At 41.7% G+C, this 25,417-nt stretch overlaps 1 protein-coding gene across 3 annotated transcripts in view; it reads left to right on the forward strand.

The window, feature by feature from the left end:
• Positions 1-25,417, forward strand: part of ARHGAP9 (Rho GTPase activating protein 9) — a 218,773-nt gene that overhangs the window by 53,728 nt on the left and 139,628 nt on the right. For 2 of the 3 annotated variants that reach the window (XM_073663315.1, XM_073663316.1), the window contains exons 2-3: positions 1,606-1,913; positions 4,423-4,679. In XM_073663315.1, coding sequence (XP_073519416.1) covers positions 1,616-1,913; positions 4,423-4,679 — 555 coding nt within the window. In that variant the 5' untranslated portion in view covers positions 1,606-1,615. Of the gene's footprint in view, positions 1-1,605; positions 1,914-4,422; positions 4,680-24,153; positions 24,302-25,417 lie in introns of those variants that run through there. The other variant, XM_073663317.1, reaches the window with a different exon arrangement.

A 25,417-nucleotide genomic window follows, 5' to 3' on the forward strand; every position in this document is an offset into this window, starting at 1 on the left:
GGGTTAATAAACTTCTTGAATGTGGTTTTGAGCACCTTGAGGGGTGCAGTTTTTAGAATGGTGTCACTTTGGGGTATTTCTGTCATAAAGGCCCCTCAAAGTCGCGTCAAATGTGATGTGGTCCCTAAAAAAATGGTTTTGTAAATTTTGTTGTTAAAATGAGAAATCGCTGGTCAACTTTTAACCCTTATAGCTCCCTACTAAAAAAAAAATTTTGTTCCAAAATTGTGCTGATGTAAAGTAGACATGTGGGAAATGTTATTTATTAACTATTTTGTGTGACATATCTCTTTGATTTAAGGGCATAAAAATTAAAATTTTGAAAATTGCTACATTTTCTAAATTTTCCAATTTTTTCACAAATAAACGCAAGTGATATTGAAGAAATTTTACCACAATCATGAAGTACAATATGTCACGACAAACCATTCTCAGAATCAGGGGGATCCGTTGAAGCGTTCCAGAGTAATTACCTCATAAAGTGACAGTGGTCAGAATTGTAAAAATTGGCCTGGTCATTAACGTGCAAACCACCCTCAGAGGTAAAGGGGTTAAAACATGACACACCAACAAGAGACAAAAAACACCGCCAAAAACGCAATAAAAACGCACACAAAAATGCAATGAAAAACCGTAAGTAACATAATTTAAATAATAGGTACAGAAATTCTGCCGTCAAAAACTCACCAAAAGCTCATCGTGGGGAGGTAACCTAAGGGTGGTTTTGCACTGTAATTTGCAGTGGCCCTTTGCAACACACCCTGCTGGCTTCTGTCAGGCCGGTATATATCAGTATACCTTTTTACTGCAGTGTGGAATAAAGCAGCCATTACATAGAGGAATCCAGTACAGACACCTACAAAGTGTGCTCGTATATGGCAAGTTTGTGTTTGTTTTTTTTCACAAAATTTGACATAGCTCAGCAAAAAAAAAAAAACACACCAAACAAGCATGTCTAAATCACCCTGAACCTGGGCAAATTTTTTGGTGGCAACCCAATAATAAAAACAATTCCCAGATAAAAGTATATAATGAAACTCTGTTTTAAACCACTTCCAAAGCCACGACCCTTTTCAAGCCTTAGACAGTATTTTTGGGTGAAATAAGGGCAACCCTACATGTAATGGATTCGTCACTGTTTCATGTTTTCCGTTTATGACACTAAACTCCATAAGGCTGTAAACTGTAAGCTTCTGTGCTCCCTCTAGTGGTCGCTGCGACAAGTCAGCAGAGGATTTCGAGATCTGTATTATGACACATTAACACTTTAATGCAAAATGACGCATAGGTACATCATTGACGGGTTGCCATGTGTTGAGTAGGCTCAGGAGCTGAGCAGCTGCAGAAGACAGTTTTCTTTAAATCACCCATTGGACAAATCTACTGGCGAACAAAGGATTGTGTCTTCCGATCCTCTTTATTTCCTTGAAGTCTCATAGAGGGCACAGTTGGACTGTCCCCCATACACTTATAATTGCGGGCAAATCTAGCCCCAATGAATTGGTTACCTTTTCATACATATGTTTCATCCCACAAATGACAGATCCAGTTTACCTTTCTCGCTAGAAAGTTCCGTCTCTTTGATGTTTTTTCATTTCTTGTTAGGTTTCCTGAGATGTTCTCTGGACTTTGGACACTGGACGGCCGCAGCTGGAAAAGGTCACACCCTGCAACAAAGCCAGTGATCTTGAGAGTGGTCAGCAGCTATATGTTCAAGGATGCTGATGGAAGCATCATCATTCTGGAAGAAGGGGATATCCTTCTGCTTCTAAACAAGATTGATAAAGATTGGTGGCAGGTCAGAAAAATCGGCGATTGTGAGAAAAGCAAGCCGTTCAACGTGCCAACCTCTTACATCAATAAGCTGATCTCTCACCGAAACCTGGGACACCAGAGCAAAACGGAACATATAGGTAATATGTCTGTTATATATCATGTATGCAGTTATTACTTATTGATGCACAGAAGATCTGTAAGAATTTTATTACATAATGATATCAAAGGGGTAAAGTTACTTCTTGTGGAGAGTAACATGCCAGGTCTGGCACGCCAGTATGAGGAGGCTTAAACGCCTTGCATGCTACTCTGGGAAATTAAATATGAAAATTGTCTCTACAGAGAGGAAGAGGGCTTGAACTGTAGTGCCACCTATTGGAATTAGCAATCCTACAAATCATTATCTACCCTTTAACAAGCCTTGAAATATGACTTGGGATAAAAGCCAAATCAGAATCCCAATTTAGAGACCTGTGTTTCAGGGTATTGCCCCTCATCAGTACAAAGTATGAGATCTGATTTGCCTGGGTGAGAGGCTATGACTGGGATCTAAGGGGAAAAGTTACTCCTTGTGGAAAGTGACATGCCAGGTCTGGCATTATACATAACGGTATCAACAATTGATACGTTTCTTAGTCGTCAGCATACGTAGCATAATGTCTGCTTCTACATAATGGAAGCAGACATTTCTGGCAAACGTATATATTGCTATCTACACACACAAGCTGTATCTGCTGTGCCGAAGGGCAGCCTGCATTTTACTAATGGATTTGCAGTGCAGTTCTGAAAGACAGCCTGTATTCTGCTTAAAAATGTGCGGTGCAATAACTAAACATTTTAGTTAGGCCTTATTTTGTGTATGAAAAAAAGGCCCCTCTTTCATCTGTGTGATGGTCTGTTTTTTAACCATTTGCATTCTGTTTGTCCATTTTACTATCCGTGTGTTATCCATTTTTCATGCTAAAAAAAAATAAAGGGTACCCAAGGGGTGGTCCTCTAAACGTCTCCTGGTAAATCCGTGAAAAAACAGCCATCCACAATCTATTTTTTGTCTGTTTTTCACACGTATACATTTACTTGCATGGGTGAGTTTAGTCCACAATTCGGGCCACAGTTTGAAAAGCCACCATTTTTTTATGTAGTCCGAAAAAAGAAACAGACATAAAAGGCCCCAATTAAATTTAATATAGAATAAAAAGTATATAAAATACACTAGGTGTGAATAAGACCCTAACTGCAGCCTGGACGTATGTTATCAGTAGTTCATTATTCATGTATCAATTGTATAAAAGCATACTATTCTGCAGCTACGGTCTCACTATCAGTATTTGATCAGTATTTTACATCAGTATTTGTAAGCCAAAATCGGGAATGGAACAATCAGAGGAAAAGTATAATAGAAACACATCACCACTTCTGTATTTATCACCCACTCCTGGTTTTGGCTTACAAATACTGATGTGAAATACTGACCAAATACTGATAGTGAGACTGTAGCCTGAGCAAAAGTATGCTGTTTTTGCAATTTCTAATAATTAATTCTCACTTTTATCAACAGTTTACAGCAGTAGGCCATGTTCACACATTCAGTATTTGGTCAGTATTTTATATCAGTATTTGTAAGCCAAAACCAGGAGTGGGTGATAAATACAGAAGTGGTGACGTGTTTCTATTATACTTTTCCTCTGATTGTTCCACTCCTCGTTTTGTCTTACAATTGCAATTTTGCTAGAATCCCTGTTTTCTCTGCTGTAGATGTAGCAGTGCTCAGAATGCTGAGCTGTGTATAACCCCGCCCACACCCCAGACGATTAGCCTCCTGTGTATAGTGTGCATTGTAAGCAAGCTGCCAATCAATGCTGGAGGCGGGGTTACACAGATTAGCCTGACTGGTGTGCACATAAGACCTAGTCAGGCAGTGATAATCTCCTGCTGATAAAATACTGATAGTATTGAAACTACAACACAGCCTAATACGTGTTATCAGGCTCTCTTGCCCTATATTATGCTGTTCTCAGATTAAATATCAAAAACCTGAAAAGGTGATAAATGTAACTACAATACCCCTTTAATGAATGATTGCAGTGAATTGTATCATAATACTGACATATGGGCATGGAATTTGGTATTATTTCTCAAAAGGCTCCTTTCACATCACATGTAAGTAAAAAATATATGGATCTGTTGTGAAACATGCATTTTAAAGCAAGCATTTGGGTTTTGTTTTTTTTCTTAGCAGATCATGTGTGGAAAACACAGACTAAAAAAATGGACATTTTAATTTATGCAAATGTAAGGTAACACTTTTGCATACATTTTCCATATACTAATGTTAAAAATCAGATACACCTGGCTTCTTCTTTTTTTTTATTTTTTAAATCACAGCAAACTTATCCATACTGCTCCATCCAGTTGTTTGCCGACGACATCACCTTAATTCCAATTTTTTTTATATATATTATTTTCTAGAGCGGCCCAAAGTTGTCGGAAATTATTCATCCTATGCTAAACTCACAGATCAGATGAGGCAGTAGAGGTGACCACGGGAGGCCGTCATGGCTATGCGGATAGATGGAGCTTGAGTGTTATCTGCGTTGTGTTGGTGGTCTGTTCAATCAACTAATGGTTTCTCTTTTTCTGTGACAGTAAGCAAAATCTTTCATAGATCGCAGGACAACCTGCTCTCTCCACAATTCTCCTCTGCTAAGATGGAAGGACGAAGCGGTAGTAACCAAAATAGCAAGGACTCTCCACAAAAGGAACCAAACGTGCAGGTACAAAAGGGCAGCTTGACGAGAACACATAAAAAGAGTGCCAGCTTCTCTCTCAGTTCCTCTTGGCATGGACAGTTCCCTAAAAGTGAAAGGCAGAAAACCACGTTCCAGAAGTGCATTTCTGAAAAGGTAAGTGGACTTATAAAATAAAGCACTAGTAGTATACACAACATACAATATCATTTCTCAATAGGGTATTTGAAAAAAATATATATATTTTTTAAACCAGGCGATGTCTTTTTAGGGCATTTTAAATCTTATATGATTGGTCTCCTATCCCATAGTCTACCATGATGTACCCATACATTATTGTATGGCTTTAGTTATGGTACCATCACCATGGGATAACCGTGGGAACCCTGCGGTGATCGACTGATGAAAGGTGGGCTTCTGCATTAATTGCCAGAATCAAAAAACCTCTGGCTCTGTCAATGAACCATTTATTTGCTGCACTCAATAACAATTGTGATATATAAGATGTTAGGCGGAGAAAGGGGGCTTTATTCCGTCACAACAATATGTATATTTATAGGTTGTCTCACCAGGAAAAATCATGGCACAGTGGCAAGCCAAAAGAATGGCAATTACTCTGCATACCTGTCCATCACGTTCCTATTTAGATATTATATTTTTTGAGAGAGAGCCCCATTAATGATTTTAAGCATTTAAAGGAGTTGTCCAGTATTGAACAACCCCTTTTTGATAGCTTCACTGCGCAACATAACACAAAAACACATCATACTTATCTCCCAGACTGGTGCAGTTCCTGCAATGTCAGCACTGTTTCCCGTAACGTGATGATACTGCTGTAATCAATCAGTAGCCAATGGGTGGCTGCAGTCTTTCAGTATCATGTAGGAGCGTCTGAGAGGAAAGTATAAAGTGTTTTTGTTTTGTGTTGTGCAGTGAAGCTATTAAGAAGTTGTTGTCCAATAGTGGACATTCCTAGTGGAACATACCTGCTGATCTAATGTTTTGGTTTCATGATCTTTTGTTGTGCTCTCCGGTTAGGTAGAAAAATTCCAACCTGACACATAACATTTTTGGCACACAATATTCTGTCGTCGCCTATCATGGATAATGAGCATAATTTACATACTTTTTTTTTCTTACATGCCAAAAAAATTGGACCAATTCATCTTATGTGTATAGGCAGTGTCCCATCTCAGACATTTGTGGGATATCTACAGGGTCTACAAGATGTAAGCCGGTGCTGGGACCGCCACACAGAATAGGATCCTTTCTAGTGCCGTCAGAATGGGAGCTCCATAAATTTCCAAGAACAGTAGCTTGACAATTTAGTGAAATCCTGGTGGCGTGAGAAGGGTGCCCATCGCTGTACTCCATGTCTATGTGAAATTTTTTTGCGTATACTGTGGGGACATTAAATACATGTGTGTTACATGAGATTAATTTTTTTGTGCCATATTCTTTATTATAAAATAGAGCATTAGAAAACAGTAGCTGACATGTCCGTGTATATGATACTATAAAAACTTCTAGAAAATGGGAAAGCAGTGACAGATCTCTTTTATGGCTGTAATACCTCCTATACATTCAGGAAAATCCATGTTCATGTCAACAATGTGAAATAAATACTTATAAATTGTCACCAAAAATGAACATAACATCACTATCAGCTGTCCGGGAGGCTGACTGATCATTGAGGTTGATTAGAATAACAGGCTATTTGAAAAGTAGACTTAAATCTTTGCTATTCAGTGTTGCCAACTCTTTAAATGAGGATAAGAGATAAAGGGGAATGTGTATAAAATTCAATACTAAGAATTGTGCTCTTACCTTCCATATTTATGGACCATATATATTGATCACAACCTAAATGTTTAAAGTGATGAATCTGAAGGTTTATACTGACCCAGTTTATGCCAAAATAGTGAACTTTTTTGTATGCGTCTGACAGCCAATCATATGTATTTTATTTTTTTAAAGTACTGAAAACCACAGTTCGCGATTTTATTAAATAGTCGAGATGAATATATTTAAGCACATCCTTAATCTTTTTCCGTCAAAGCCAACTTTCCTTTTTTTTTTTGCTTTTATTTTTTCCTCCTCTTTTTCCAAGTGACATGACTTTTTTATTTTTTTTCATTGACATAATCATTTAATTGCTTATTTTTTGTGGGACAAGTTGTAGCTTTAAGTTCATTTAATTATATATACATTCATTTAACCATTTTAAGACATTGAAAAATAGGAAAAATATCAAATTGAGCAGAGGCAAAGGATCTTTCTACTTTCCCACAATTCCTCTATCAGTTCTAGATTTCAGGAATCTGGGTACAAGATATTATCTAGATGTCACTGTGTGCCTCCTCGCATGCATGTGCTGGAGATGTTTGGAGGAGGAGGGTACCATGTTACATACCTTATGGTTTTCTCATGTCCTTGTGCCTTACTGGGGTAGTTCCAATGGATTATCTCTAAACTTACGGGCCTCCTATTGGACCCAAACTACTTTTTCTGCATTGCAGTGACATCCTTATCCAAACACGCACGCACTGTCTCCTTCGGCACTCCTCTAATGTGGAGGTGTCCAGATCCTCTCTCGTTGAGTCTCTCTGGCTCTTCAAGGTTAATGAGATTTTGAGAATGGAGGACCTGATCTCCTCATCATGTAGCACAACCTTCTCTTTTAGCAATACTTGGTATCACTGGTTGGTCTTCCAAGATACAGTAGAATATTCAGTACAGACCAAAAGTTTGGACACACCTTCTCATTTAAAGATTTTTCTGCATTTTCATGACTATGAAAATTGTACATTCACACTGAAGGCATCAAAACTATGAATTAACACATGTGGAATTATATACTTAACAAAAAAGTGTGAAACAACTGAAAATATGTCTTATATTCTAGGTTCTTCAAAGTAGCCACCTTTTGCTTTGATGACTGCTTTGCACACTCTTGGCATTCTCTTGATGAGCTTCAAGAGTTAATCACCGTAAATGGTCTTCCAACAATCTTGAAGGAGTTCCCAGAGATGCTTAGCACTTGTTGGCCCTTTTGCCTTCACTCTGCGGTCCAGCTCACCCCAAACCATCTCGATTGGGTTCAGGTCTGGTGACTGTGGAGGCCAGGTCATCTGGCGTAGCACCCCATCACTCTACTTCTTAGTCAAATAGCCCTTACACAGCCTGGAGGTGTGTTTGGGGTCATTGTCCTGTTGAAAAATAAATGATGGTCCAACTAAACGCAAACCGGATGGAATAGCATGCCGCTGCAAGATGCTGTGGTAGCCATGCTGGTTCAGTATGCCTTCAATTTTGAATAAATCCCCAACAGTGTCACCAGAAAAGCACCCCCACACCATCACACCTCCTCCTCCATGCTTCATGGTGGGAACCAGGCATGTAGAGTCCATCCGTTCACCTTTTCTGCATCGCACATACACGGTGGTTGGAACCAAAGATCTCAAATTTGGACTCATCAGACCAAAGCTCAGATTTGCACTGGTCTAATGTCCATTCTTTGTGTTCTTTAGCCCAAACAAGTCTCTTCTGCTTGTTGCCTGTCCTTAGCAGTGGTTTCCTAGCAGCTATTTTACCATGAAGGCCTGCTGCACAGATTCTCCTCTTAACAGTTGTTGAAGAGATGTGTCTGCTGCTAGAACTCTGTGTGGCATTGACCTGGTCTCTAATCTGAGCTGCTGTTAACCTGCGATTTCTGAGGCTGGTGACTCGGATAAACTTATCCTCAGAAGCAGAGGTGACTCTTGGTCTTCCTTTCCTGGGGCGGTCCTCATGTGAGACAGTTTCTTTGTAGCGCTTGATGGTTTTTGCAACTGCACTTGGGGACACTTTCAAAGTTTTCCCAATTTTTCGGACTGACTGACCTTCATTTCTTAAAGTAATGATGGCCACTCATTTTTCTTTACTTAGCTGCTTTTTTCTTGCCATAATACTAATTCTAACAGTCTATTCAGTAGGACTATCAGCTGTGTATCCACCTGACTTCTGCACAACACAACTGATGGTCCCAACCCCATTTATAAGGCAAGAAATCCCACTTATGAAACCTGACAGGGCACACCTGTGAAGTGAAAACCATTTCCCCTGACTACCTCTTGAAGCTCATCAAGAGACTGCCAAGAGTGTGCAAAGCAGTCATCAAAGCAAAAGGTGGCTACTTTGAAGAACCTAGAATATAAGACATATTTTCAGTTGTTTCACACTTTTTTGTTAAGAATATAATTCCACATGGGTTAATTCATAGTTTTGATGCCTTCAGTGTGAATGATCAATTTTCATAGTCATGAAAATACAGAAAAATCTTTAAATGAGAAGGTGTGTCAAAACTTTTGGTCTGTACTGCAAGTCAGATCTAGCATCTTGTCAAGACAGTAGTCATTTAGCTGTTGACATGTTCTGGACAAATTGACAATTCCCTGTTTTGTTTTGTTTTTCATATTGTTTTTTCTCGTTTTCTCTTTCTCCCTCTCTATTTTCTTCACCCTTTTCTGCCCATAAGACTATTTTGTAATTTGATGAAAACACAGTGCCCGGGTCCGACGCCCGCTCAGGTCACTCACTATCTTTCATATTTTATGAGTTACAGATTTATGGAGGAAGATGGGAATCCAACTCATCGGACAGTGAACATACTTTATTCACAAATGTGCACAATAGAGAATACAGGATTCTCATGATGATGGTTACATAGAGGGCGGCATCTATGTAACCATCATCATGAGAATCCTATTTTAATCCTCTGTCATGCACATTTGTAAATAAAGTATGTTCACTGTTCATTAAGCTGGATCCCCGTCTTCCTCCATTGACCACTTTCACTCTTTGACACAGCGTCTCCAGGCTCCGAACAAGCTAAAGATACAGTGGGGAAAATAAGTATTTGATACAATAGAAAAACATAACTTAATATTTGGTATTGAAACCTTTGTTTGCAATTACTGAGGTCAATGTATCACTTAGGTTACTGGGTACAGCAGTTATGATAGAATCTCAGTTTCCTCTGCTGCAGATGTAGCAGAGCTCAGTTGTTGAGCTGTGTATAACCCCGTGGTTGGACCAGGAGGCACAAGGCCAGATGTCCTGTAGTGATAATCTCCTGCTGATTTAACACTGATTGTATTGAGACAGCTAAAGTGACAGTAAGTGACAGATCACTGTAATCAAGGTCTCTGCTCCTACATTATGCTGCTCTCGGATTACATAGCAAAACCTGCTGACAGATTCCCTTTAAAAATTAATCTGTCTGTTAGACTCAGAGCATGTCCTATTCTCATTCATTTTGCAGATTAGACATCATTAAATTGTATGGGGATCCATGAGACACGGATGAAACACAAAACGACAGAGGGGTCGATTCATCAAGTTTTTAGGCCACAAAAGTGGCCTAAAAATGTGGAAAAGTCAAAACATGTGTTTCGCAAAGATTTGCAACTTTTGTCATTTTCACGTAACACTGTGGATCAGCAAAGTCAAAAGGGGCTGAAATGGCAGGAGCCAAGATGGGGGCGTTGCTACACCCCTCATCTATTTAATCAAATCTGTTGATGTTTTCTACACCAGAAATGCTATTCCAGTCCCTTACTAGAGTAGCATTTCTGGCGTAGTACAGAGAGGCGCCCATAACTTGCTAGAGGCACCAAATTCATTAAGTGCCATGTACTCTGCTTGTGTTATGCTAGTCTTGAGAAATTGGTCCCATACTGTGTACTTCAGAGATCCAGTCGAGTTTCATACATTTTTAATTGATACATTTTTATGAGTCAATAGTCAAAATAGTTCCGACTGTCTGCCTGCTGCACTGAAGAAATTGGACGAGAAAAAAACAGAATCAACTAGAACGCAACTAGCATGAAATCTGAGAAAAAGAATCGGTCAATTTTTTCTGAATGTTAATAAGTTTGAACCTAACCTAAAAGTCATTGTTTATCAGCATCACTCAATGTAAACAGGGGATTTGCTCTGAATAGCTAGATGTGGTATGGGGACAGAAGAATCGTATGAATATTGTATTCCCATCAGTACTCGTTGGCTTTTGTAATCAGGCCAGCAAGCAAGCTCCGTATGACTTACGTATTGTCACTTGCCACTGTTTAATGGGCTGAAATCAGCTTATCAGAATGCAACTTAAAGAATACCCATTGTTTTAATTTTGTTTTTCATAAATTAATAGTGCACATGAAAATAAGAAACTTTGTAATATAATCTTGTTGGAGGAACCAATCTTTCATTTACAAATTCTTAATACAGTCTGCCTTCAGTCAATTCAGATTTTCCTATTACTAAGATAGGAGATGACAACTGGTGCTCATAATATTCTATGGAGAACTGTAACGGTCATTTCAGGAGAACTTGCAGCAGAATGTCTGTATCTGCCTCTATCTTCTTCCTCCTCCCCCACTCCATAGAATTTAAGAAGCACCACCAGTCATCGCCTATCTCGGCAATGGGAAAATATGTCTTCACTGAATACAAATTTTTAACCATGGATTGAGACAGAAAATTAAATTCCAGAGTAGAAAAAAAAAAAATTCTCTGATAAGATATATTACAAAATTGCTTATCTTTTTGTGTACTATTGATTTACAAAAATAAAAATTAAAATAATGGTTATGCTTTACGTGTGTGTATGTCACCATAGCATTTACAGGGAATAAATGTGCATTGCCAGCTGTCGACTTCTTTACCTGCAACGGTTGCTAGAAACTCTCAGGATTGGTAAGAATCCAAACAGATAAATCCCATTTATTATTCTTGTGAAAACAAAAAATTACATTTTTTCCACTAAAATGCTGTTTTAGCACCAAATTCATCATTTCCACAAAGGGTAAAAGGAACCCATAATTTGTTAAACAATTTCTTCCGATTGCAGTGATATTCCATATGTGGTCAACAACTAATGTTTTGGCACATGGAAAAAACTCGGAAAGCAAAGAGTGGTATTTCAATTTTGGAACGCAATTTTGGACAACATGTTTAATTTGCAGAACCCCTGGGGTGCCAAAAAGGCAGAAATAGCTATAAGTGATCCCATTTGGCAAAGTAAATCCCATAAGGGTTGTGGTGAGCGTTTAACCCACATACTACATCATAGAATTTTATAAGATTGGGCCGTGAAAACCAAAGAATTAGGCTTTTTCCACCAAAGTTTTACTTTAGCCTCAAAGTTTAAATTCACACAAAGGGTAATAGAAGAAAATGGACAGGATCATTTGTTATGCATATGTGGTTGTACACTACTGTTTGAGCACACGGCAGGGATCGGTTGGGAAGGAGCGCTACTTGGCTTTCAGATTCCTTTTGAATAGATTGTGGGTGCCATTAGCCGAGCCCCTGTGGTGCCAGAATAGCAAAAAATCCAATCAGTTACCTTACATTGGAAATTTCACTGCTTAAGGAATTCATCTATGGGTGTAGTGAGTATTTTAAACCCACAGGTGTCTCATAAAATTTTATAACATTGGGACGCATAAGTATAACATTTTAGTCGTAAAAATAAATTTTTTTTATTAGCTGCAAATTTGTCAGTTACACAAAGGTTAATGGGTGAAATTGGACCCCACAATTTGTTTCGGAATTTCTCCTGAAAGCAGTAATGCCCTATCTGTCTTCGGAAACTACTGATAGGCCACAAGTCAGCGTTGAGAAGGAAGGAGCGCTATTTTGCTTTTGGAACACAGATTTTGCTAGAATAGTTTGCGGCCAACATTTGTGGAGCCCCTAAAGTGCCAGAACAGCAGAAACCCCCAAGTGACCCCATTTTAGAAATTACACCTCTCAATGAATTCATCTACAGTTGCAGTGACTATTTTGGCCCAACAGGTGGTTTACATTTGTAACATCCTGCTCTATGCTTTTTTCTGGAAAATTGCAAATATGCCAGTTTAGTGCTCATTAGTGTTGAGCGATACCTTCCGATATCAGGAAATATCGGATCGGATTGGATCGGGCCGATACCCAAAAAGTATCGGATATCGCCGATTCCGATACCGGAAACCAATGCAAGTCAATGGGACACAAATATCGGAATGAAAATAAACCCTTTCTTTCCTTGTAGGTTAATTCTACATGAAGGAAAACAACTAACAATAATGTAGAATGTATTGGGGGAGGTGGTTGCCCAAATCGATGGGAACAGTGCTCACAGTGAAACATGAAAAGCCGGCAATTCAGCAGCGGCATACACCGGTACCCGACAATTTATAACAGAAAGAATAGAGCTTCACACATAGATTAGATAGATAGAAACATGTCAGTCACATATATATGAAGTATAGTGACAGTGTTGCTTACTGTACTTGTCATTTAGTGTAAAGGATTTATTAAAAAAAATATTAGTGTTTTCATGCACCGTCTCTTTAAAAAAGCCGGCCGGCAATTCAGCAGCGGTACCCGACAATTTAGAATAGAAAGAATAGAGAATCACACATAGATTAGATAGCTAGAAACATGTCAGTCACATATATATGAAGTACAGTGACAGTGTTGCTTACTGTACTTGTCATTTAGTGTAAAGGATTTATTTAAAAAAATATAATAGTGTTTTCATGCACCGTCTCTTTAAAAAAGCCGGCCGGCAATTCAGCATCTGTACCCGACAATTTAGAATAGAAAGAATAGAGAATCACACATAGATTAGATAGATAGAAACATGTCAGTCACATATATAAGAAGTACAGTGATAGTGTTGATTACTGTACTTGTCATTTAGTGTTAAAATAAAGGATTTATTAAAAAAAAAATTGGCGTGGGGTTCGCCGTAATTTTAGTCTCTAGCGGAGGTTAAGCAGACGGCTGGGGCAGATGTTTGAAGCCTGGGAAGGGGGTAATACCCACGGAGCTTCCCAGGCTACTAATATCAGCCCCCAGCTGAATACCTAGCCTTTACTAGCTATTGAAATGGGGGACCCCCCCAAAAAAATGACGTGGGGTCCCCCCTATTTTAATAGCTAGCAAAGGCTAGGCAGACAGCTGGGGGCTGATATTAATAGCCCAGGAAGGGTGCCATGAATATTGGCCCCCTCCCAGGCTAGAAACACCAGCCGTCAGCCGCCCCAGAAATGGCGCATCCATAGGATGCGCCAATTCTGGCACTTAGCCTCGCTCTTCCCACTGCCCTGTAGCGGTGGCAGTGGGGTAATGGGGTTGGGGTTGATGTCAGCTTATAATGCCCGCTGACATCAAGCCCAGGTTAGTAATGGAGAGGCGTCTATAAGACACCCCCATTACTAACCCCATAGTCAAAGTTAAAAAAAACACAAACACCCAGAATAAAGTCCTTTAATTGAAATAAACACACAATTCTTTATTGTTCTAAATTAAACCATACTTACCATCACGCCCATTCCAGCTGAAGCCAACGATCTCCTGCAATAAAAATAAAATAATAAAGCAACATCATCCTTACCTTCCCATGGTTCCCAGGACAGCTTCAGCTCTGCTACATCGAGATGACAGGCTGGACCACAGCAGAACGCTGCCATCCAGCCTGTCATCCCGCAGACACTGAGAAGCGCAGGCATGCTTGCGCTCCTCAGTGTCTGGCTGTGACGGCATCCAGATGAGCCGACAATGAACTCAGCTCACCTCATGCACGTCACTGACAGCGTGGGAGAATTCTCCTGCGCATGCGGTGAGCGTGAGAGACTCGGCTCATCGGGATGCCGTCACAGCCTGACACTGAGGAGCGCAAGCATGCCTGCGCTTCTCAGTGTCCGCGGGATGACAGGCTGGATGGCAGCGTTCTGCAGCGGTCCAGCCTGTCATCTCGATGTAGCAGAGCTGAAGCTGTCCTGGGAACCATGGAAAGGTAAGGATGATGTTGCTTTGTTATTTTTCTTTTATTGCAGGAGATCGTTGGCTTCAGCTGGAATGGGCGTGATGGTAAGTATGGTTTAATTTAGAACAATAAAGAATTGTGTGTTTATTTCAATTAAAGGACTTTATTCTGGGTGTTGTGTTTTTTTTTTAAATACTTTACTAGAAATTCATGGCGGTCATGTCTAATATTGGCGTGACCCCATGAATTTCGGGCTTAGGGCCAGCTGATAATGCCAAGCTGGCCCTAACCCCTTTATTACCCAGTGAGCCACCGCACCAGGGCCCTGGATGAGTTGGGTACAGCGCCAGAAGATGGCGCTTCTATGAACGCGCCATTTTCCGGGGCGGCTGCGGACTGCAATTTGCAGCGGTGGGGGGGGCCCCAGAAAGCTTGGGCCTCCCTGCGCTGCAGATTCCAGCCCCCAGCTGCCTAGTTGTACCTGGCTGGACTCAAAAACAGGGCGAAGCCCCACGTATTTTTTTTTAAATTATTTCATGAAATTCATGAAATAATTAAGAAAAAAAGGGCTTCCCTATATTGTTGTGTCCAGCCAGGTACAAATAGGCCGCTGGTGGTTGGGGGCAGCCCGTTCCTGCCTGCTGTACATGGCTGGACACAAATATAGTGCGAAGCCCCACGTAAATTTTTTTTTAAATTATTTCATGAAATAATTAAAAAAAAAAAAGGGCTTCCCTATATTGTTGTGCCCGGCCAGGTACAAATAGGCAGCTGGTGGTTGGGGGCAGCCCGTTCCTGCCTGCTGTACCTGGCTGGACACAAATATAGGGCGAAGCCCCACATCAATTTTTTTTTAATTATTTCATGAATTTCCTGAAATAATTAAAAAAAATTGACGTGGGGCTTCGCCCTATATTTGTGTCCAGCCAGGTACAGCAGGCAGGAACGGGCTGCCCCCAACCACCAGCTGCCTATTTGTACCTGGTTGGACACAACAATATAGGGAAGCCCTTTTTTTCTTTATTATTTCATGAACTTCATGAAATAATTTAAAAAAAAAATGCGTGGGGCTTCTCCCTATTTTTGTGTCCAGCCAGGTACAACTAGGCAGCTGGGGGATGGAATCTGCAGCGCAGGGAGGCCCAAGCTTTCTGCCCCCCCCCCCCCCCCGGTGCAAATTGCAGTCCGCAGCCACCCCGGAAAATGGCGCGTTCATAGAAGCTGGATGCTGTACCTTCCTGGCATACAAAAATATGGCAAAGCCCACGTCAACATTTTTGGGAAAAATTAATTAAAAAATAAATAATAATTTAGGGACTGCATCTTTATTAACTCCTCAAATGTCATTTAGTGTTAAAATAAAGGATTTATTTAAAAAAAAATTGGCGTGGGATCCCCCATAATTTTAGTCTCTAGCGGAGGTTAAGCCGACGGCTGGGGCAGATGTTTGAAGCCTGGGAAGGGGGTAATACCCACGGAGCTTCCCAGGCTACTAATATCAGCCCCCAGCTGAATACCTAGCCTTTACTAGCTATTAAAATGGGGGACCCCCCCAAAAAAATGACGTGGGGTCCCCCCTATTTTAATAGCTAGCAAAGGCTAGGCAGACAGCTGGGGGCTGATATTAATAGCCCAGGAAGGGTGCCATGAATATTGGCCCCCTCCCAGGCTAGAAACACCAGCCGTCAGCCGCCCCAGAAATGGCGCATCCATAGGCACTTAGCCTCGCTCTTCCACGCTGCCCTGGTGCGGTGGCAGGGGGTAATAGGGTTGGGGTTCATGTCAGCGCCAGCTGCCATGAAGCCCAGGTTAGTAATGATGGGCGCCTATAAGACACCCCCATTACTAATCTACAAAGTGTTAAAAAGAAAAAAACACACTACACCCAGAAAAATAATTTATTTGAAATAAAACACACCATTTTATTTAATTCTTAGTTTACTAAAAAAAAATAGTTACCTGTCCACGTTCCTGCGCTGATCTCCCATGCACAGCTGTCACATCTGGAGATGGTGACAGCTGTGCATGGCTGCTGTAAGCTCACGCTGCCGGGAACACGTCCGCTCCCGGCAGCGGGAGCCCCTGACTGAGGTCACCGGAGTGCATTCAGTCAGTGCAGCTCCGGAGACCTCCTTTACGACACTGCTGTACCGTGGGAATTTCTCACGGTACAGCGGGGCCGTAAAGCAGCTAACCGGAGCAGCGCTGCCTGAACTCCGGCGAACCCGCTTATGCAGTGACGGGGCTGCTTTACGGCCCCGTCATTCTAGCGGCGGCAGCGGTTCAGAGCGGTCACATTCTATGTGGCTGCTCTAAACTGGAGATCATCGTGGGACACTCGTGGACTACTACGGAGGGGTAAGGATAAGGTTGTGGTTTATTATTTTAGATTTTATTACAGGAGATCGATGGCTTCGGGGAATTAAGTGTCTAGGTGAGTATAGGTGTATTTTTTTATTTTTTACTTTATTTTAGGTGGCGATTGGCGGGGACAGGTAATGTATGAACTAATTTATTGTAGGTAACCACTGGCCACCAATGAAATGTATTTAAAATTTATTGGTGACACAGTAGGGCAATTTAAATAGCAGGATCAGGCTGATGGGAACTACTGCTCCCATCGAGCTGATCCTGCTGGCACGAGTGGACGGGGGACAGACATAGGCCGATGGGAGTAGTAGTGTCACATCGGCCTATGTCTGCCTGCACGCACACACCCCCCAGACATCGCACAGACACCGCGCACACACCCGCAGACATCGCATAGACACCGCACACACTCGCAGACATCGCACAGACACCGCACACACTCGCAGACATCGCACAGACACCGCACACACTCGCAGACATTGCACAGACACCGCACACACCCGCAGACATCGCGCACACACTAATCATTACGGGCTGATGGTCTGGGAGGTGAGGCTGACCTGTGCAGTCAAGCATGAACTCACATGAACCCTCTGAGGGCACCGCGGCGACTTCAAATGAACAGCTGATCGGCATCACCTGATACCTCAGCTGTTCATTTGAAATAACCGGCGGGAAAGCGCAGCACAGAACGGGAAAGCCGGCGGTGAAATCTTTTCACTGCCGGCTTCCCCGCCCGGGTCCTTCGCTCCCCGATCCTTGGTGCTGTGCTCCCCGCCCGGTCCTAACTTACGATCGGGATGGGAGGTGGCGAGGGGAGCGGAGGATCGGGGTGGGAGGCTGCGGGGAAGCAATATGGGGCTGTGTGATTGTTTAAAAGCCGGCGGCTTTTTACCACCCGCCGGCTTTTAAACAATCAGGAGAATTCTCTCACGCTGGGATGGCGCTCTGATAACAGGCTGGATCGCAGCTGAGCGCTGCCATCCAGCTTGTCATCCTTCAGAGACCCTGCAGAGCGCAGGCATTATGGGAACTTCCGATTCCGGTATTCGATATTGTAAAAATATCGGAATTAAGTATCGGAATTCCGATACCGCGAATATCGGCCGATACCCGATATTTCAGTATCGGAATGCTCAACACTAGTGCTCATACATCAGGGGTGGGCAATTAATTTTCCTGAGGGGCCACATGAGAGACCTTCACTGTTGTGGAGGGCCGAACCAATAGGCTAAAATTAAGTCTGCTCAATATTAACCCCTTAAGTACCTTGGGATTTTTTTTTGCGTTTTCGTTTTTTGCTCCCCTTGTTCGCAGAGCCATAGCTTTTTTATTTTTTAGTCAATATGGCCGTGTGAGGGCTTATTTTTTGAGGGACAAGTTTTACTTTTGAACGACATTACTTGTTTTACCATATCGTGTACGGGAAAACGTGTTTTTGTTTTTACCACGTTCACTGTATGCTAAAACTGACCTACCATTATTATTCTCCAGGTCATTACGAGTTTGTCGATACCAAACATGTATAGGTTCTTTTTTATTTAAGTAGTGAAAAAAAAATCCAAAGTTTGCTTAAAAAAATAAATGGCGCCATTTTCCGAGACCCGTAGCGTATCCATTTTTCGGGATATGAGGCCGGGTGAGGGCTTATTTTTTGCATGCCGAGCTGACGTCTTTATTGATACCATTTTGGGGTAGATCTGATGTTTTGATTGCCCGTTATTACATTTCATTGCAATGTTGAGGTGACCAAAAAAATGTAATTCTGGCATTTAGAATTTTTTTCTCGTTACACCGTTTACCAATCAGATTAATTATTTTTTTATATTGATAGATCGGGCTATTCTGAACGTGGCAATACCAAATATGTGTATGTGTTTTTTTTTTTATTATTTTATTTTGAATGGTGTGACAGGGGGGTGATTTAAACTTTTATATTTTTTTTTTTTTTTTTTAAATATTTTTAAAAACTTTTTTTTTACACTTTCTGCTTGCTTCAATAGTCTACTAGAAGACTGGGAGACTAGAAGCAGCAGCAGTCCGATTGCCTCTGCTACATAAAGGCGATGAGCAAATCGCCTCTATGCAGTAGAAATGCTCATGTGCTATGAGCGCCGACCACTAGGTGGCACTCATAGCAATCTTTACTTGACAACCACATGGGTCTGCTGCAGACCCCGGGTTGTCATGTCCATGCATCGGTGACCCACGATCATGTGACGGGGTCACCGATGGGCGGGGCTAATGCCGCGCTTCCGGCGCGGTGCTGTTAAATACCGCTGTCAGAGATTGACAGCGGCATTTAACTGGTTAACAGCCGCGGGTGGATCGCGATTCCACCCGCTGCTGTTGCAGGCACATGTTAGCTGTATAAATCAGCTGACATGTGCCCGGTTCAGTGCGGGCTCAGTGCTGGAGCCCTCACTGAACAGGGGGTAATGGCCTGGGGCGTACTAATATGCCCCAGGCTTTTAAGGGGTTAATATTAACATATTCATTATAATTATTTTTTATTAATATTAATTGTATCACTTAATATTGAGCAGAATTAAGTTTGCTGGCATCCCTTTTTGTACAGTTTAAGCCCACCCACAGCCCCCTATATACCGTAAGAACCCCCACATAGACTCCTATATACAGCATGGGCCCCCATATAGCTTCCCATATACAGCATGAGCCCCACATACCCTCCCTATATACAGCATGAGCCCCCACATAGCATCCCTATATACATCATGAGCCTCCACATAGCCTCCCTATATACAGCATGAGCCCCCACATAGCCTCTCTATATACAGCATGAGCTCCCACATAGCCTACTACTGTATATACAGCATGATCCCCCACATAGCCTTCTATATACAGCATGAGCTCCCATATTGCCTCCCTATATACAGCATGAGCCCCCACATAGCCTCCCTATATACAGCATGAGCCCCCACATAGCCTCGTATATACAGCATGAGACCCACATAGCCTCCTATATACAGCATGAACCCCAAATAGCCTCCCTATATACAGCATGAGCCCCACATAGCCTCCCTATATGCAGCATGAGCCCCACGTAGCCTCCCTATATACAGCATGAGCCCCCACATAGCCTCCCATATACAGCATGAGCCCCCACATAGCCTTCCATATACAGCATGAGCCTCCCATAGCCTCCTTATATACAGCATGAGACCCACATAGCCTCTCTATATACAAAATGAGTCCCACATAGCCTCCCCATGTCCAGCATAAGACCCGCATAGCTTCCCCCTTCCAGCATGAGACCCCATAGCCTCTCTATGTCCAGCATGAGACCCCCATAGCCTTCTCATGTCCAGTATGAGCCCCCATAGCCTCTCGATGTCCAGCATGAGACCCCCATGGCCACCTCATGTCCAGCATAAGACCCCCATAGCCTTTCCATGTCCGGTATGAGACCCCATAGCCTCCTTATGTCCAGCATGAGACCCCCATAGCCTTCTCATGTTCAGCATGAGACCCCCATAGCCTCCCCATGTCCAGCATGAGACCCCCATAGCCTCCTCATGTCCAGCATGAGACCCCCATAGCTTCTCAATATGCAGCATGAGACCCCTATAGCCTCTCCATATCCAGCATGAGACCCCCATAGTCTCCCCATGTCCAGCCAAACATTCATATACACATGAAAAAAAGAACACCACATACTCCGTTCCCATTCCCCCGGTTATCTGCCTCTGCTCCTGTATCCGGTGCACTGACTCTCTGCAGTGCACAGTTGATGTAATGAAATGACATCGTTTTCACCGCTGGAAGGCAGGCGGGGGAGGGTACGGTGCGCCCCACAGTCTGCACTTTGCACAGGTCTGCCATACATTGTGCCCCCATACCGTGTAGAGTCCCTATATATTACATTGCCCCCAAGCATTGTTCCAAGCTTGTGCTTCTAGAGACATGCACACCGTAAATTATTAAGTGGGCTCTCCCTGCTACAGTAATGTCAAACAAGTGGCTGTTTACTGCGGTTTAGGCACAGTGGGGCTCAGAAGGAGAGGGCATTTAGATTTGGGAGTGCAGATTTCACTCACTTTTTTTGGGAGGTGGGAGCCATCGATTTTCCACTTTTCCGTCCACTAACTTGGAAAACCCTTATAATTCCAGTGACAGATGATGGACCTTAGTGGGGACTTGCTTTGCGCAGGATAAGTTAGGTTTTTTATTGGTAACAGGTTGGTATCACATTCTTGTGTAGACACTGAGCATTTACGATGGGGTTTCTGTGTAAATCTCACAAAAATGCGATTCACTCGAAGCCCTCGATGGAACCACTCACTATAATAAGGCAGATGGAGACACTCTTGATTCCGTTTGGCATCTGCCTTGGTGGTATCTATGTTTATAAGAATGCACAGAACTGTGGTCGACCACACTTATTCGCTAAAAAGATGCTTAAAAAGTGTCTTATAAGTGACTGGTTCTGTCAGCGGTTTAGTTTGAATTGAGTTTTTGGGGGATTTACACGGAAGCCCCGAGTTAAGCGCTGAGCGGAGAGCACAGGATTAATGTGGACTGACCCTTAGGCCTCGCTCACATTAACATATAAAAAATAGCTCCAATGTTGCTCCTAAAAAGTTGGACGAGTGGAATCCGTATGGTTCAACTTATGTCATGTGATTTTTTTTCTCCAGTTCGCAGCCTGATCGTCCGTAAAGACCGTGTCAATCTGTTGCCGTGGGTGTGACAATGGCTTTGCTCTCTCTGGCTCTGGTCTGTGTTCAGTCTCACACAGACCTGACATACACAGAGCTCCTTATTTGATGCTTGCAAAACCAAATACTGACACATCCAACCCTTAACTAAAAATTAAAATGGGAATCGTGGACATGGGCCACTCCCAAGACCCAGAGTGAAGCATGAGATCCATCCCACTACCTTCCTACAGATCTCTCCAAAAATAAAAGCCCATTAGATTCACCAATTCTGGCACTTCGCCCCAACTCTTCCCGATGGGCCTGGTGCAGTGGCAATCGGGGTAATTTTTTATGAGGTTGATGTCAGCTGTGCAATGTCAGCTGGCATCAAGCCCTGGTGTTAGTAATGGAAAGGCATCTATCGGACACCCCCATTACTAACCCAGTAAGTTAAAAGAAAAAAACACACAAAAATATTTTATTTTAAAAAACACCCACGACCCCAGCCCTGTTTCACCAATTTATTGAAAAAAACAAAAAACATTCAGTCCAGGGATTCCAACATAGTCCACCGAATGCGAAGTAGTCCACAAATTGGAACTTGAAAGACATAAAAAGAGAGAGGTAAAGAAATAAAAGCAAGAAACATTCCTTCATTCACCAATTTATTATTAAAAAATAATCCACGCAGCTCCGACATAATCCATGGCGTTCCCACAACGTCCACAGATTCTGTACTGCAACCAATGCAGAGGTCATTGCTCATGAGACATGACTGGGAGTGACTAATGAAGCGTTGTTCTTAGTCACCGTGGGGTAAAAGTTATAAATCTGATTTATTCTTTGGGTTAGTACAACTACAGCCATACCAGTTAGATGTTTTTGTTTTTTTATGTTTTGCTACTTTTGCACACTAAAAGCAATATTTTACAAAAATGAATTTGTTTTTGCATCGACATATTCTGAGAGCTGAAACTTTTTTTATTTTTTTTGCCGAAACAGCCATATTAGGGCTTGTTTTTTGGACATGATTTGACGTTTTAATTAATACCATTTTTTTTTAGTATATGACTTTTTGGTCTCTTTTTATTAATTTATTTCTGTGTTGAATAAGCTATATTTTTGGTGGGGTTTTTACTATTTCTTTACCGTATTTGCCGTACGGTATAAGTAATGTGACAGTTTTATAGTTGAGGTACACTTTTTTGTTTATTTTTATTTTTACACAAAAGCTGCATTTCAAGTGGCAAAACAGGTTTTCGGGATTTTTTGCGCTTCTTTTTTTTTCCTTTTCCTTTTTAACTCATGTTATTTAACTTTCTTTAACTTTATTACTTAGTCCCAAAGTGGGACATGAATATTTTTTAATTTTATTGCTGATCATGTACTGCAGTGCATGATACCTGTTACTTCTGCACTAAGACAACCTGTCAGACACTGCTTACCTCAGAGTGCGATGGCAATTATTGGTACCCACGATGACGATTGCGGGAAGCCAACAGTTTTAATGAGGGAGCCTTCTCCATTTTTTAACCATTTAGATGCCGCTGCTGTGATTGACATCAGTATAGAATTACTGGTCACTGAGAGCTCCCCCAGTTTTTGCACCTTGGTTAATGTCCATAATTACTTTGAAGACTGCCATCAAGAAGTGGCTTGAATTTGGCACAACAGTGACATAACCTGGAACTGGACGTCCTTCAAAAATTGATAAAAGCATAATGAGAAAATTGGTTTGAGAGGCTGTGAATAGGCCTAAAGCAACATTAAAGGAGCTGCAGGAATTTCTTGCAAGTACAGGTTGTGTACTACATTTGACAATAATTTCCTGTACTCTTAATATGTCTGGCATGTGGGGAAGAGTGGAAGGACTGAAGCCTTTTCTTATGAAGAAAAACATCCAAGCGCAGCTATGTTTTGCCCAAACTTACATCAAGTCTGCCAACACCATGTGCAAAAACGTGTTATGGTCTGATGAGACCAAGGTTGAACTTTTTGGCCATAATTCCAAAAGGAATGTTTGGCACATAGCCAACACTACAAATCACCAAAAGAACACCATACCCACATTGAATCATGGAGGAAGCAGCTTTATGCTTAGGGGCTGTTTTTTTGGGAACTGAAACTAGGGCTTTAGTCAAGGTGAAGAGAATTTTTAACAGTTCCAAATATAATTTTGCCACAAATCTTTCATGCCTGTGTTAAAAAGCTGACGATGAAGAAGAATTTCACCTTGTAGTACAACAATGGCAATAAGCATACCACCAAATCAAGAATGGCTTCCCTAGAAGATCAAAGTTTTGCAATGGCCCAGCCAGAGTCCAAACCTGAATCCAATTGAAAATCAGTGTGTTGACCTGAAGAGGGCACTGGACATGGGAGATGCTTTTTTAATCTGACAGATTTGGAGCACTACTGCAAGGAAGAGTAGACAAAGACTGCCAATTCTAGATGTGCCATGCTGATAGACTCCTACCCAAATGACTGAATGCTGTCATAAATTCAAAGGGTAATTCAACAAAGTATTAGCTTTTCCACCCAAAAAGATATCATGTTTCAGGTGTGACTGGAATGTGTGCCAATAATGTCTGGTGGCCCTATTGACCTATAATGGGGGTCAGGTAGATTCAATCTTGGTACTACAGTGCTATTCTTTTTCTCAAATCTGCAGCGACTGCTGACGGAAGTTCCACACGTTTCTGAAGGCAAACTGAGCAGAGCCTAACTATGAATGTTACGCTAAAAAAGTATTTCCTTGCAAAATTATACCTCAGGTTCCCCTTTCAGAAGAGGAACAGGATATAACAAGTGAGTACTAACCCAGTAGAGATAAGAGTAGGCAAGGAGTGATCAGTGAGCCCAGGACATACAAGGGATACAAGGGATGTATGCAAATCAAAAATGTAATGTTTGCTTATCATTATCAGCCTGCGGAGAGTCTACACTACTCAAAGGTAAAGAAAACGTACCCGCATAGTGAACTATACCAAAACTGTTTCCTCTTAAGCTCTATCTTTTCTTCTTCCTTGAACCACAGATCACTGTGTACAATAAGGGATTTCCGGCACAAGCAAGTTATATACTTTATGCAAAATTTAATTATCCAAGCTTATCTGTTGTAACTAGGTAGTATACATGGACATCTATATATACAGTTATATGAAAAAGTTTGGGCACCCCTATTAATCTTAAGCTTAATGTTTTATAAAAATTGGTGTTTTTTCAACAGCTATTTCAGTTTGATATATGTAATAACTGTTGGACACAGTAATGTTTCTGCCTTGAAATGAGGTTTATTGTACTAACAGAAAATGTGCAATCTGCACTCAAACAAAATTTGACAGGTGCATAAGTATGGGAACCCTTATCATTTTCTTTTTTTAAATACTCCTACCTACTTTTTACTTACTAAAGCACTTTTTTTGGTTTTGTAACCTCATTGAGCTTTGAACTTCATAGCCAGGTGTATGCAATCATGAGAAAAGCTACTTAAAGTGGCCACTTGCAAGTTGTTCTCTTGTTTGAATCTCCTCTGAAGAGTGGCGTCATGGGCTCCTCAAAACAACTGTCAAATGATCTGAAAACAAAGATTATTCAACATAGTTGTTCAGGGGAAGGAAACAAAAAACGGTCTCAGAGATTTAACCTGTCAGTTTCCACTGTGAGGAACATAGTAAGGAAATGGAAGAACACAGGGACAGTTCTTGTTAAGGCCAGAAGTGGCAGGCCAAGAAAAACATCAGAAAGGCAGAGAAGAAGAATGGTGAGATCAGTCAAGGACAATCCTCAGACCACCTCCAGAGAGCTGCAGCATCAACTTGCTGCAGATGGTGTCACTGTGCATCGGTCAACTATACAACGCACTTTGCACAAGGAGAGGCTGTATGGGAGAGTGATGCGAAAGAAGCCGTTTCTGCAAGAACGCCACAAACAGAGTCGGCTGAGGTATGCAAAAGCACATTTGGGGAAGCCAATTTCTTTTTGGAAGAAGGTCCTGTGGACTGATGAAACCAAGATTGAGTTGTTTGGTCATACAAAAAGGCGTTATGCATGGCGGCAAAAAAACACAG

Source organism: Phyllobates terribilis, unplaced genomic scaffold (assembly GCF_046119375.1).
Source record: "Phyllobates terribilis strain yellow unplaced genomic scaffold, ASM4611937v1 Scaffold_2__4_contigs__length_985480577, whole genome shotgun sequence".
Taxonomy (NCBI): Eukaryota; Metazoa; Chordata; class Amphibia; order Anura; family Dendrobatidae; genus Phyllobates; species Phyllobates terribilis.